The sequence below is a fragment of the Pinus tabuliformis genome, chromosome 2_2, assembly GCF_031772625.1.
Source record: "Pinus tabuliformis cultivar Carrire ecotype Pingquan chromosome 2_2, CPIR1, whole genome shotgun sequence".
Taxonomy (NCBI): Eukaryota; Viridiplantae; Streptophyta; class Pinopsida; order Pinales; family Pinaceae; genus Pinus; species Pinus tabuliformis.
The window spans coordinates 286,040,662-286,054,216 of NC_142300.1; the positions used below are offsets into that span (position 1 = coordinate 286,040,662).

General features: G+C 37.3%; 1 protein-coding gene across 1 annotated transcript; it reads left to right on the plus strand.

Moving 5' to 3' along the window:
- The first annotated feature begins 6,617 nt into the window (after positions 1-6,617).
- LOC149192447 (uncharacterized) lies at positions 6,618-7,034 on the plus strand. The gene has a single exon (XM_089406932.1). The coding sequence runs from the start codon at positions 6,618-6,620 to the stop codon at positions 7,032-7,034; it is 417 nt and encodes a 138-aa protein (XP_089263058.1).
- Positions 7,035-13,555: the final 6,521 nt, after the last annotated feature.

The window sequence follows — 13,555 nt, forward strand, 5'->3', positions numbered from 1 at the left end:
ATGCAAAGTATTTTCAAGAGTTTGATAATGATATTCAAGTCTTGAGGGGGGGTCCCTATATTGGATCAATCTGTGGAATCTTCTTCTGAAGCACTCTCTCCCTCGCATGAAGATCCAACCACTGATGACATTTTGAGTGATTTGATTGAAAAATTGGGAGAATAAATATTGATTCACCCACATCTTAGTCAACTAAGTAGGCTGGTCCATCTCAGAAAGGTCCTCCAAAATTTCTCACAAAGACACTTGAATGTGTTCATCCTGATGAGGTTGGAAAGACGGGAACAAGAAGCTCAACCAAAAAAATGGAGGTGATGTAAACTATTGTTATTCAACTATTGATATGGATGTTTCTTATAATTGAAAACTGAATTTGTCTATAGATTTCAAATGAAATTCCTTCAAAGAAGTTGCTTCTCATAATGAATGGAAAGAAGAAATGTTGAAAGAATATGATGATTTGATAAAGAATGGCACTGGGAAGCTGGTTGATCCTCCATTGGGAACCAAACCAATAGGTTGCAAGTGGGTCTTCAAGAACAAGTATAAAGCAGATGGCTCACTTAAGCACAAAGTCAGTCTTGTAGCAAAAGGTTTTGCACAAAAATAATGGGTCGATTATGAGGAGAATTTCTCCCCCATAAAAAAAATGGGCTACCATCCAAAAACTCTTTGCCTTGGCAACTTAGAACAATTGGAAAGTCCATCAAATGGATGTAAAATTTTTTTTCCTAAATGGAGATCTAAAAGAGAATGTTTTTGTCCCAACCAAAAGGATTTTTTTGTGAAGGGTCAGGAACACAAAGTATGAAAGCTTGTAAAATCCTTGTATGGCCTCAAGCAATCATCGTGAGCCTAGTACAAGAAGTTAACTAAGCATATTATAAAACTCAATTTCAAACATTATGATCTTGATGGTGCAACTTTGTTTGTCAAGAAAGTTATCAAAACAGTTGTATAACTTGTGGTGTATGTAGATGATCTTATGATGATATGAAACAATGAAAGATACATTGCATCCATAAAGAATGAACTGAGGAAAGGTTTTAAAGTGACATATTTGGGCTATTTTCACTACTATCTTGGTATTGAAGTAACTCAACATTTGAAGTTTTTTTCCCTCTCTTAGAAGAAGTACATTGGATATCTATTGAACAAGTTTGGCATGGCTGAGTGCAATCCTTTGACTACTCCAATGGAACAAAACTTAAGGCTCACATCCACTAAAGGAAAATAATTTGATGATGCAACAAAGTATAGACAACTCGTAGGAAGTATAAACTACCTTACTACCATGGCATGTGGCTTAGAGCCTTCCCTTGATCCCCACTCCATTCCATCACTATATCACATGCCATCAACCACTTGATGGATGTTCCATGGACATGTCACCCCCTTTAAAGGATGAAACCACCTAATAGGGTCCTTTGTTAACCCCGTTATTGAGCTTGTGGACACCTGTACATGCCAAAGCCCACTATGGAAGGGCATGCCACCATGAAGGGTCCATTTGATTCCATGATATGTAAGCTCTTTTACTTGATTACGCTAAGAATTTGTTGTATTGGAGGGCAAGGGGATGCATTGGATCTTAAGCCGGATCGCAAGTGGGTCTCCATTTTGGGATTGGTCTCCTCATACGGGGTCCAAGCCCTCTAGAGGGTCACATTGGCACTTGTAGGGTGAGCATTGGGAGACATGGGCCTCCACCATAGCAAATAGAACTTCACAGGTCCCAAACACCATTCATTGATTGCTCAGGTTCCACCTTTTGGATGAGGATGATGCACCTAGATCACCATACCCATTCGACTTCACATTTTTACCACACACTTGTTGGACCTTCTAGGGCCTAGATGAGGATATGTCTCACCATGGGAGGCAAAGGGAGGGATTATGTCATCATTCTAGCCCTTACAGATGGTTTACAAGCATTGTTGATCAACTTGGAGACCCATGAGGATGTCATTGTGCCTCCACACCCACTTGGGGACACCACATGTGATTTGCTTGGATATTAATGGGAAAATCCCTTGATAGTTGCATTTGGAGCCTATTCTCTCAACTTGGCACACTTTGGACTCAACTAGGACTTCTCAACAGCCCAACGACTCATCATGTTTACTATTTTTCTCTCTTGAGAGATTTATCTTTCTATTTTGGAGCTATCTTGGTGGGATTCACTAATACATATCATTATTGTACATTATTTTATTATTTGGGGCTAAATTAGGCAAATTAGGCCATTCTAATCCCCTATTGGATTGTATAAATAGATGAGAGGATGATTCATTTCTTTCGTCATCACTTGGATTGGATTAGAATCTCTTGTGAGAATTCCGCATTCCCTTTTGGATGATGAATTTGGTTTCATGGATGGATTTTGATGTTTGGTTACCATATCTTGGTCTTGGAGCTTCAAATTATGTCTTGAATTTATGATTGGAAATACTCATTATACATGTAAGTGCTATTTTTCATGTTTATGTTTACATCTATCTTGTCACATGAATAATGTATGAGATTTTCACTCTCTAGACCTAAAATTGACCTAAACAATGTGAAATTATGGAATTTCATACTTTTGATGTGATGCATATATTACATGTGTCCTGTATGGTGAATGAATGTTCCTAGAGGTTGAAATTTATTGATATTACCTCGACAAGTCCTCAAAACTTTCAAATTGGAGTAAAAATATCTTAGGTAGATGAGTTCATGCCCTAGATGTCATGCGAAGTTGCCTAAGGTCTCCTTGATTAGGTGAAATCTTCTCCAAATCTCCAAATCTACTTGAATCCATATCTCTCTAAGGCAAGACATTGGTCTAACGCTTGCTGATCACTTAAACAAATATCTTTTTCACCTGTTTTTCTCTATCTCTAGGCCTAAAATAAATATCCAAGCATGATGATGAGGAGAAATGTGCCTTAGCTAGAAAGGAAAAGAAAGGGAACGTGAATTCATACCATTCCAAATCAAATTTCAGCCAGGGAGGCAAGAAGAAGGACATGTCGAAGATTAAATGTTTTGATTTCATGAGTTGGGACACTATGCCATGAAGTGTCTGCACAAGAAGGTCTGCAAGAAGCCCTCAGGAGGAGCGACAGGTGATGCTCTTGCTTCAAAATTCGAGTTAGATTTCACCCTCATCAATTTCATGGTGACATCGGTCATGGGTAGTGTGTGCTACCTGGATAGTAGAGCCTCATTCCATATGACTAGAAACAAAGAGTTCTTCAGTGTCTTGGAGGAGGACCTCTAGATAAACATTGAAATGGGAGATGATGGGAGGTATAGCGCGACCAAAATTGGTACTATTACCTTTAAGAGGGAGCCTTGTTATCCTCTCACATTAAAAGATGTCATGTATGTTCTGGGTTTGAAGAAAAATTTGGCTTCAATTGCCATGTTGGTGGACCGTGGATACGATGTAATATTTAGCAAGGGAAAGGATTTCCTTCTTCACATAGCCTCAGGACAAGTGAAGTGGATCAAGCTTCAGGTGAATAACCTCTACAACTTGGATGTAAAAGGTTGTTCTACTTTGAGCACAAAAGCAAAGAAGGTGCAGATCTGAGACATCAGTGAGTTGTGGCATAGAAGATTGGGTCACTTGCACCATGGATCTTTAAAGATCATGCAAAAAATTTCTACAGGACTTCCCAAGGGTACACTAGACCAAAGATACACATGCAAAGGGTGTACATTGGGGAAGTACACCAAAGTTTCCTTTCATGATAAAGATAGTTGAGTGCAAGCAGTCCTTGAAAGAGTTCACTCAAATGTGTGTGGACCATTCTCAATAGCCTCCACAGACAAGCATAGGTATTATGTAATATTTGTACATGATTTTTCTCATAAGTGATGGATTTTATTCATGCAAAATAAATATCAGACGTTCACTAAATTTTGTGAATTTAAAGCACTTGTCAAGAAATATACTAGCAAGAAAGTTAAATCTCTCAGAAGCGATAACGATGGAGAATATGTGTCAAATGGATTCAATAACTTTTGTCCATCAAAATGCATTCAACAGGAGTTAATAGCACCCCGTAAACCACAACAGAATGGGGTGGCTAAAAGGAAGAACATAATTATTATGGGAGCTACATGGGAAATGTTACATGATTAGGGCCTACTATTGCACTGGTGGGCTGAAGCATGCAACACAATTTTTTATGTGTAGAACAAAAGTCCTCATTGGATCTCGGGATGAGTACACTAGAAGAAGATTTTTCAGGTAAGAAACCAGATGTGGCACACTTTAGGATCTTTGGTTCATAGTCTACTGTCATGTTACCAAGGATGCATGAAAAAATATAGATCCAACAATAGAGTTGGGAATATTTGTGGGGTACACTAATACACCTCACAACTATCGGGTGTACCTACCATCTCACAGGATGATAGTGGTTCGTATATATGTTAATTTCGATGAAGAGAAGACCATGAGATGTTCCCTTGAGAGGGAGTTTCAATTGCATGGAAAATAGGAGATTTTAGCTCCTGAGGAAGAACCCTAGGATGATGTGGAGAAGCCACAAGCAAAGGAGCAGAGAGTGGAAACACTCACTCATGCAGAGAATTCCATAGATAGAAGGAAGTTCCAGAGAGGCTGATAGATTGATGCATGACGCTAAAGAGAATGTGAGAGCACCCACATCACAACATAGGCAGAGTAGGTCACCATATCGGTACACTAGCTACACGGATCTAATGGGTGAGAGTGTAGAGGTTGAGCCATCCTCATTCGAGGAAGTAGTTGAGAAACCAGTATGGGTTGATTCCATGTTTGAGGAGTATGACTCCATTATCAGAATCAGTGTTTGGGAAGTGGTTCGAAGACTAGAAGACGAGTCAATGGTGAGTTCTAGATGGATTTACAAGGTAAAGCAAGTAGCAGATGGAAGTGTGGAGATACACAAGGCCAAATTTTTGGCCAGAGGGTTCTCTCTGGTGGAGGGAATTGATTACAAGGTGACCTTTACTCCAGTAGCAAGGTACTCTTCAATCATATCTATTCTAGCACCTTCAATGCAAATGGGATGGATGTAAAGATATAATTCCTCAACAATATGATTGAGGAGGAGGTGTACATTGAGCAGCTGGAAGGATTTGAGACCTTCAACAGAGATTCGCATGTGTGCAGACTCAAAAGAGCATTGTATGGACTAAAATAAGCACCCCGTGCTTGGTACACCATGATTGACTTCTATTTCACCAGGTTGGGCTTCACCAAAAGTGAAGTAGATGTGAACCTTTACCATATTGTGGTTGATAGTAAATTGTTGATTATATGTTGATGATTTTATTCTAATAGGTGATGATAAGCAGATAAAATCTTTCAAAGAGGATCTTGCAAGAGAATTCGAGATGAAGGACTTGGGGCTCATGCATTATTTCCTTGGTATGGAAGTATGGCAAGGAGATGGGGAACTGTTTGTCTCTCAGAGAAAGTATGCCAACGAGATACTAAAGAAGTTACACATGGAGAGCATCAAATCCATGGAGACTCCTCTAGTAGGTAATTGGAGGAAGGAAGATGCTACTTCAAGTGAAGCAGTTGAGGCTACTATTTACAGGAAACTTGTGGGTTCACTTATGTATTTGGTGAACACACGACTAGACATATATTTTATAGTTAACCAGCTCAGTTAAGAAATGGTTAATCCAACCAAACTCTGTTGGAAGGCAACTAAACATGTTTTGAGATACCTAAGAGGCACCACTCAGTTTGGTCTTTGGTATCGATAGACTGTTGGGTGTGTGTTATATTCTTTCCATGACTAGCCCTAGGCGCAAAGTCAGGGGTTAGAGAGGGGGCATCCAAACCCCTTCATTGCGCCGGGAGCAGCAAGGGGGACAATAGGCCCCCCCTATCGGGGGGTTTGAGGGGGGTGCTAGCCCCCTCTATGGGGTTTGCGGTGGTGGGTTGAGAATTTAATTTGTTTGGACCCTATATTAGGTGGCTGGAACTACCTATGGTTTTGTGCATGGGTTTTTCACATGGTTTTGGGCATGATGGTTTTCTACCAATGGTATCTTGTAGATCTGGTCAAGGGAACTACAATTATGTTCTAATCCAGGGTAAATGGATTGGGGTTTATGGATGCTTCGACATGTATATATGTATTGTAACATTGAAAGGAATATAATGAAAAATCAATCTAGTTGTCCCGGTTTTGGGATCTAAGGGAAAATCTTTGTGTATATTGTTTTTATGTTTTATTCTCTCGCCATTTTTTATTTTCTTTTTTTAGAATTCGTATGTAAGTAATTTCTGTACAGGGTTAAAACCTACATTTGGTATCAGAGGTGTTTCAGCTTCAAGGGGATGCCTTTATTGTTGAGGGGTTTTTCTCAGGCCTATAGTAGACCCTGTTGATTGGGAGATTTTTGGATAGATTCTTGCAGTGAAAGAAGATGACGAGCAGTGGAAAATTAGAGATCGAGAAATTTAATTATCAGATTTTTGAGTTGTGGAAACTCAAGATGCAGGATATGTTGGTGGATAAATTTCAGTGGATCATGGTAGATCCAAGTACTAAACCAACAACAATGTCCGATGAAGACTAGAAGAAGTTGGATCGAAAAGCAAAGAGCACAATATAGCTATGTATATCAGATTCAGTATTGTTGAATGTTCAGAAGTTATTAATATTCTCAACAAAGGTCTAGGGTTTGCAGTGGCACCAAGAAAAAGCTCAATTGAAAATATGATTTGTAAAATTGAGGATGGTATAAATGGCCTCTATTTGGAAGACAAGGAGGCCTTAAGGCAGGAGTGTGCCCTCATTTTGAGAAAGGCTAAATCTTCTAGCAGTATTTTAAGCAAAGATGAACAAATTGCTCTTAAATCCCTTCAGAGTAATGATAAAATTGTGGTTCTTAAGGAAGATAAGGGAGGGGCAACAATTGGTCTGGACAAGGAGGATTATATTTGTAAAATGAACAAGCATCTTAATTGTGGCAGTTATAAGGAGTTGATTTCTAATCCCATTCCTAAGGTTGTAAAAGAGGTCGAGAAATAAATTTTAGAGTTTAGACTTGATGAAAAATTAAAGAAAATATTAACTCCTTCTTGTGAAATTATCCCTAGAATTTATGGTTGCGAAAGATCCATAAGGAAGAGGTTCCTATCGGGCCTATAGTTAATACCATTGGATCCCCAACCTATGAATTGGCAAAGTATGTTTCCAAGATCTTGAAACCTCTTGTTGGAAACACTGGTTCTTTTATTAAATATTCAAAAGGTTTTGTTAAGCTAATCAAGGATAGGAGGGTGGATTAGGATGAATCCTAGTAAGTTTTGATGTAGTGTCCTTATTTACCAAGATTCCCTTGGATGAAGTCATTTAGGTTATTAAGGACATTATTGATCCACAAACTGCAAAGCTTCCTGAGATTTATTAACATTCAACTTTTTTTTTTTTTCCACGGAAGTTATTATGAGAAAACTTCTGGAGTGGCAATGGGGTCACCTCTTTCACCTCTTGTAGCTAAATTATACATGGATCCCTTTGAGAAAAAGGCTCATGAATCATATCCTTTGAAGCCATCCTGGTGGAGGAGATTCATTGATGATACCAAAATTAAATGGTCTCGTGGGAAGACAAAACTTGATAAGTTTTTTAATCACCTTAATACCGTGTGTCCTGAAATAAAATTTACAATGGAGCTGCAAGAGAAGAAGTGAATTCCTTTTTTTGACGTCCTTATTATCAGAAAGGAGGATGGTTCTTTAGGACATAAGGTATTCAGGAAGACAACTCACACAGAGAGATACCTCTGCGTTGATTCTTATCATCATCCTTCTCAGAAGTTTTGTTTTCTTAACACTCTTGTTGTTAGAGCCCTTAGGATTTCCGACTCTGAGCATATTGACAAATAGAAGAAGCATTTAACTTCTATTTTAGAAGTATAGGCTATGTTATACTCCTATAGTTATAGGTGTCATATTTCATGATTGAATGGTTGAGCTCTGTAATATGTTCATACCTTTCCTTGCTGTAAAGGATTCCATATTATCAAAAAAAATTAAAAAATGTAAAGAGGGTATACCTTAAAAGAAAAATCAAAGGGTGAAAAAATAAATGGTCAAAAGAAAAAATGAAAAGAAATGAACCCCAAATAAAAAAGACCAGGAAAGTGTGCAAGTCCAAATGCCACTACTATTTCATTTTCTGTAAATAAAGCATCATGTATAGCTTGTTGAAACTTTTTGCCACAATTGATGAATGGCCAAACAGCGTAATCTTGGCTAGTTCATGTTTGAATTTCATGTTTTAGAGATAGAGAATAAAATATGTCCAAACTGTTTAATCTTGGTAGATAACTAGATAGGTAGAGAAGCAGAGGAGCTCAACAGTTTAATCTGAGCCCTTGGAATCAATAAGTGCAGACTTAGGTAGGCTTACCATGTAAAGAAAAGAAAAGTTGAAAAGGGTTTTCCAGTCTAAGTGCACCCAAAGTAAAAGAAGAAAAAATGTTAGGCAAAGTAGGCTGGGTAAGTAGATTGCTGTTGTAGAATGAGACTTGTGATAGGTTTTGTCTCTAAAAATGTGTTAATCTTATCTCTATCACAAGTGCTATGGCAGACATTTTTTTGGAGCAGCCCAAGCGAGGCATGACTAACTCCCCTTCACACTTCTCCCCAATCATTCACTAAATCCCCCAAAGATATTAAGGTCTGCTTAATATCACTAAAGCCACTCCATCTCATTTCATAAAGTGCCTAAGTGGAAACCCCATTTCTTACTTAGGAAAATGACAAAATTCTCCATAAAAACCCCAATTTCTTGAGCCTAATTTTTTTTACTTAGCGCTTATTTTTAAATCATTTTTCATGTTAACTTTAACTTTAGTATATAACTCCTGTGTAAAAATCATTTCCCAAATTCCCGTATTATATAAATATGTTAAAAAACCCCATTATTAATATCCTACCCCGGTTGAAATACGACCATAGTCATAACATAAAGTAGGGTTAATAAACTCATCCGGACTTTATTAATAACCTTTCCCCGTGCGCTCAAGGATTAATTAACCCCACGTTAATTAATAACTTAATCAAACCCCATGGACCAATGAAATCGCCCCCGATATGATTTACTAAATGTTAATTATGCTGGTCCCACGCGTTAACTCCTCGCCATCTTCGTAAAGCGCCCACCGTCTGATCTGCCCTTGTTCATCTGATGGTCTGCGCCCATTTCGCGACCCCCTCCAATACTGACTTTTAACTCCCGGGGAAACAACGGTTTTGGCACCGTACCAAATCCACGTGTCGCGTGCCCGCCATGTTCGTTGCCCCTCCGCCCGAAACTGCCCAAGCCCAAAAGCGGTGTGGGCAAAACCATTTACCACCCTCCCCTTGCTGACATCATCTACTGATGTCAGCTGTCCTTTGCTGATGTCACGCCACATCACCACCACGTCACCGCCACGTCACTTGCCACATCATCTGTCCTCTACTCCCACTAATGTCATGCTTACGTCATTCGTCTAAAAAATAAAAAATTCCTGCCAAGCTTCATTTTTGTCAATAAAAAGGGAAAAAGCTCATTTTTTGTTTCTTTGCATATAGCGCCCTGCACGCTCCAGGCATTGAAATCAACTGAGTTCACCGTTTCTGTTTCGACCGCCGACCCACCAGAAAGATTATAGTACAAGCTCCGCAAGACTACCATTCAACCCGCCATTTTGTAGTAACACAGTTGAAAGCAAAAGAGGGACTTCCTAGCCCACAGAAGAAAAAACAGAGATTTACAGGAATATTTGCTACCCCAGCCAGTGTACCGTCAGAGACATGAAAACCACCAGAGAAAGGCAGTGTGAGGACACGTTGTAGTTCTATTTTGCCAGAGATAGTGGTGAGCAGGGTTGGTTCAGCATTAAAGAAGATGAAAACAAGTCAAAGAGTATTAGAGGAGCATTAAAGAGTATCATATCAAAGTCAAAGTGTATCAGATTAGAATTGAAGACTGTCAGATCAACATTAAAGAAAGAAGATCAACATTAAAGACTATCAGATGCACACAGTTATTGCAGAAGACAGCTGTAGGCCAAACCCTAAAAGCCTGCCTCCAGCACAACATAAGTTAGTTGTTTCTACTTTGCTTGTAAATTACTTTAGGTTAAAATCTAGATATTATCTCACAGCTGTAATGAGATATTTTTGTACATATTTTGTTGTATAAATACCCCTTCATCAGAGTTTTGAAGAGGTTGGGTGTGTGTAGATTTCTCTAGACTTTGCTGTAATACTGAACTTTGGAATAAAGAGCTGTTGGAAACAAACTGTTGTTTGGCCTATTGGATGAAGAATTGATGCAGAGGACTTGTCACAGGATTCTTGAATCAAACTCCAGATCAATAAGTCCCCTATATCTTATGTTTACAGTTTTCCGAGTTTTTATATCATCTGTGTTTCATAATCTGATTGATAAAGAAAAAGATTAATTCAGAAATTTGCTTGACTGCACTCTGTTTTCAGTCTTTATTATTCTCTGTGTTTTCTTCAGAATTAGTATAAATAGTGAATTCTTAATTGCTCATGTTTCCTGATTCTCTCATATTGATTATTTGATAAAGAATTCTTAACTGCTCTTTGTCGATAAGCACCCATTTTCCCTCTTTCAATATGTTGAAGGATTCTTAACTGCCCTTCACCCATTTGAGTCCATTCCATCTATTTTCAGCTCTTTAATTGGTTCTCTGTTTGACTACCTTGCTCTGTGATGCCATCCTCTGTTAAGAAACCAAATCCAGAAAGCCATCTTCTTTGACTCCATCATGCCCAATGGACTGAACTATTCTGTCTTACCTCACTGTTCTATTGTATCTCACCACCCAAACTCAAAACAAAACCCTTGAACCTCATAACTAGCCTAATATCTTCTAAAAACAAAGCTAAATCATAAAGAGAGAACCCTCTCTGGATACAGATTAGCTAGATTCTGTATCTAAAATATTGGTATGTGGTTACCTCAGCCGTATTCCCTTTCTTACAACTTTTGGGAACAACTTGAGTGATAACAGGCTATAAGGAGAGTGAAATTGAAAAAGTTATAAAAAGAGATGAAATGAGAGTTTTACCCCAAGAACCTAAAACTCGTTCTCAAGGTGGAAGAGTTTTTCTACCATACATTCAGGGGGTAACATATAAGATTGCTAGGATCTTGGGGAAGAAAGACATATTCACCCAATTCACATCACCTGGAACAATTAAATAGGGTATGAGGTCTGTTAAAGATAACATTGATCAACATCAACTCAAGGGAGTTTATAAAATTGATTGTTCCTGTGGCATGAGTTATATTGGGGAGACATGACGCTCTCTACAAATAAGGTTGAAAGAGCATGGAGCCGACATTAAAAATGGAAGATCCCACACTTCGGCCCTTGTAGAACATTCTTCAAAAACAAAGCACCATGTTTGTTTGGAGAATGCCACAATTATCGCAAGAGAGGAGCAGTATCAAAGGAGGAAATTAGGGAGGCTCTTGAGATTATGAAGCATCCCCATAACCTCAACAGGGACAATGGGATCGAGATCAGTGGAAGTTGGCTTCCTTTAATTAGGCATATTAGGTCTTCCAATTCGTCACAAGTATAACATCTCAGGTATTGTTTTCTCTCCCCGTCTTTTATAAAATAATATTGATTAACTAATCTATTATTATAAATGAATAAATAGTTATTATTAATAACTAATTATTTCATTTATAATATTTATTAATAATTATTAGGTTTTTCACTTCTATAAATTATTTATTGTTTATTATAGATAAGTAGTTATTAAATATTTATTTATAGTAATTATTAATTATTATAAATAAATAATTACTATTAATAATTATTATACATAGTTAATATTTAATTTATGTATTCTAGGGTTTTTATTATTTATTTATTTATAATAATAATTAATTATTATTTTGTTTATAAATAATAATTAATCATATAATTATTTATATTTATAAATAAGTAATTATTATTATTATTAATTATTAGTTATAAATAGTAATTATTAGTTATAAATTAATATTATTGTTATAGTATTAATTAATTAAATCAATATTATTTATTAATTAATATTTCTTATTATTATGATATTATTTATTAATTAATATGGTTTATTTTAATTAATTAATAATAGGTAATTATTTCATTGATTTAGTTTTTTTTTTTTGAGTTTTTTTGTTAGCCGACCTTTCTTCTTTTGTTCCTTGTTATTTTAAACTATTTATTCCCCTTCTTCTATCATTATTTTATAATGTCCTAATGATGGATCCCCTTTGGGATTCAAAACATCAACAAAACATGATCACTACTATGGATATTCCGAAATCTAGCTCAACAGAAACTAATCACAGAAATCTAAAATCCAAAATTGTTGAATGTATCAGGGGAAGCTTCAGCAAAGGCTTTGTCGGTCAAGTTAGGGACTTTGTACAAATCTAAGTCTCTAGTGAATAAACTATTCCTACGGAAAAAGTTGTATAACCTAAGGATGAAGGATGGAGACTCGGTGATAGAGCATCTGAATGCCTTTAGTACTGTGGTAAGCAAGTTATTATCTGTTGATATTAAAATTTCAGATGAAGATAAGTGCATCAATTTGTTGTGTTCTCTACGATATTCGTGGGATAGTTTGGTTGTTGTAATAGGTAGAAATACAACTACCTTGTAGTTTGATGAAATAGTCTCATCCTTGCTATTGGAGGAGATGAGACAAAAAAATATGGAGGGCCAGAATGGTGATGCCTTGTCTGTACGAGGACGGTCCCAGAAAAGAAATGAAAATAAGTCCTCGAGTGGGGTATCTAAATCTCCAAGAAAACCTGTAAAGGTGTGCTGGAAATGCAGAAAGGAAGGGCACTTCAAAAAGAATTGTAGATCTAAAGCTCTTGAGAAAAAAGGGATATGATGATGCTCCTCTTGCAAAGGTGAAAACCACCTCATATAAAGGTGGGGATGTGTACTTGGATTTTTCTTAAAGTGCACATGTATATCATGAGGCACGGTTGATTGACAAAGGTGCATCCTTTCACTTCACTCCCCACATGGAGTGGTTTTGCGAGTATGAGAAATATGATGGTGGTGATGTCTTCTTAGGGGATGAAAGGAATTCTATAATTGTCGAATGCAGAAAATTCAAGTTGAAGTTGCAAGGTGGAAAAATTAGAACACTTGCAGGTGTTCTGCATATTCCTGCATTGAATAGAAATCTGATTTTTGTAAGCAAGATGGATGATGCAGGTGTAAAATAATGTTCGAGAAAGATACATGCAAGATGGTTCAGGGAGCACTAGTATTGATGTGTGGAGTTTAGATTGGAACTATGTACAAACTTATGGGTAGCATTGTTATTGATGGGTGCAACAATTTTGTGGTTCTTGAAAGTGGAGCAGAAAATCAAGTGGTCTCTGGAGAAAAGACCATGCTATGGCATCAAAGGCTTGGACATATTGGAGAGTAGGGCCTTTGAATAGTTCACGGTAATGGTATGGTAGAAGGTATGTCTAATTTCTCTCTGGATTTCAATTTA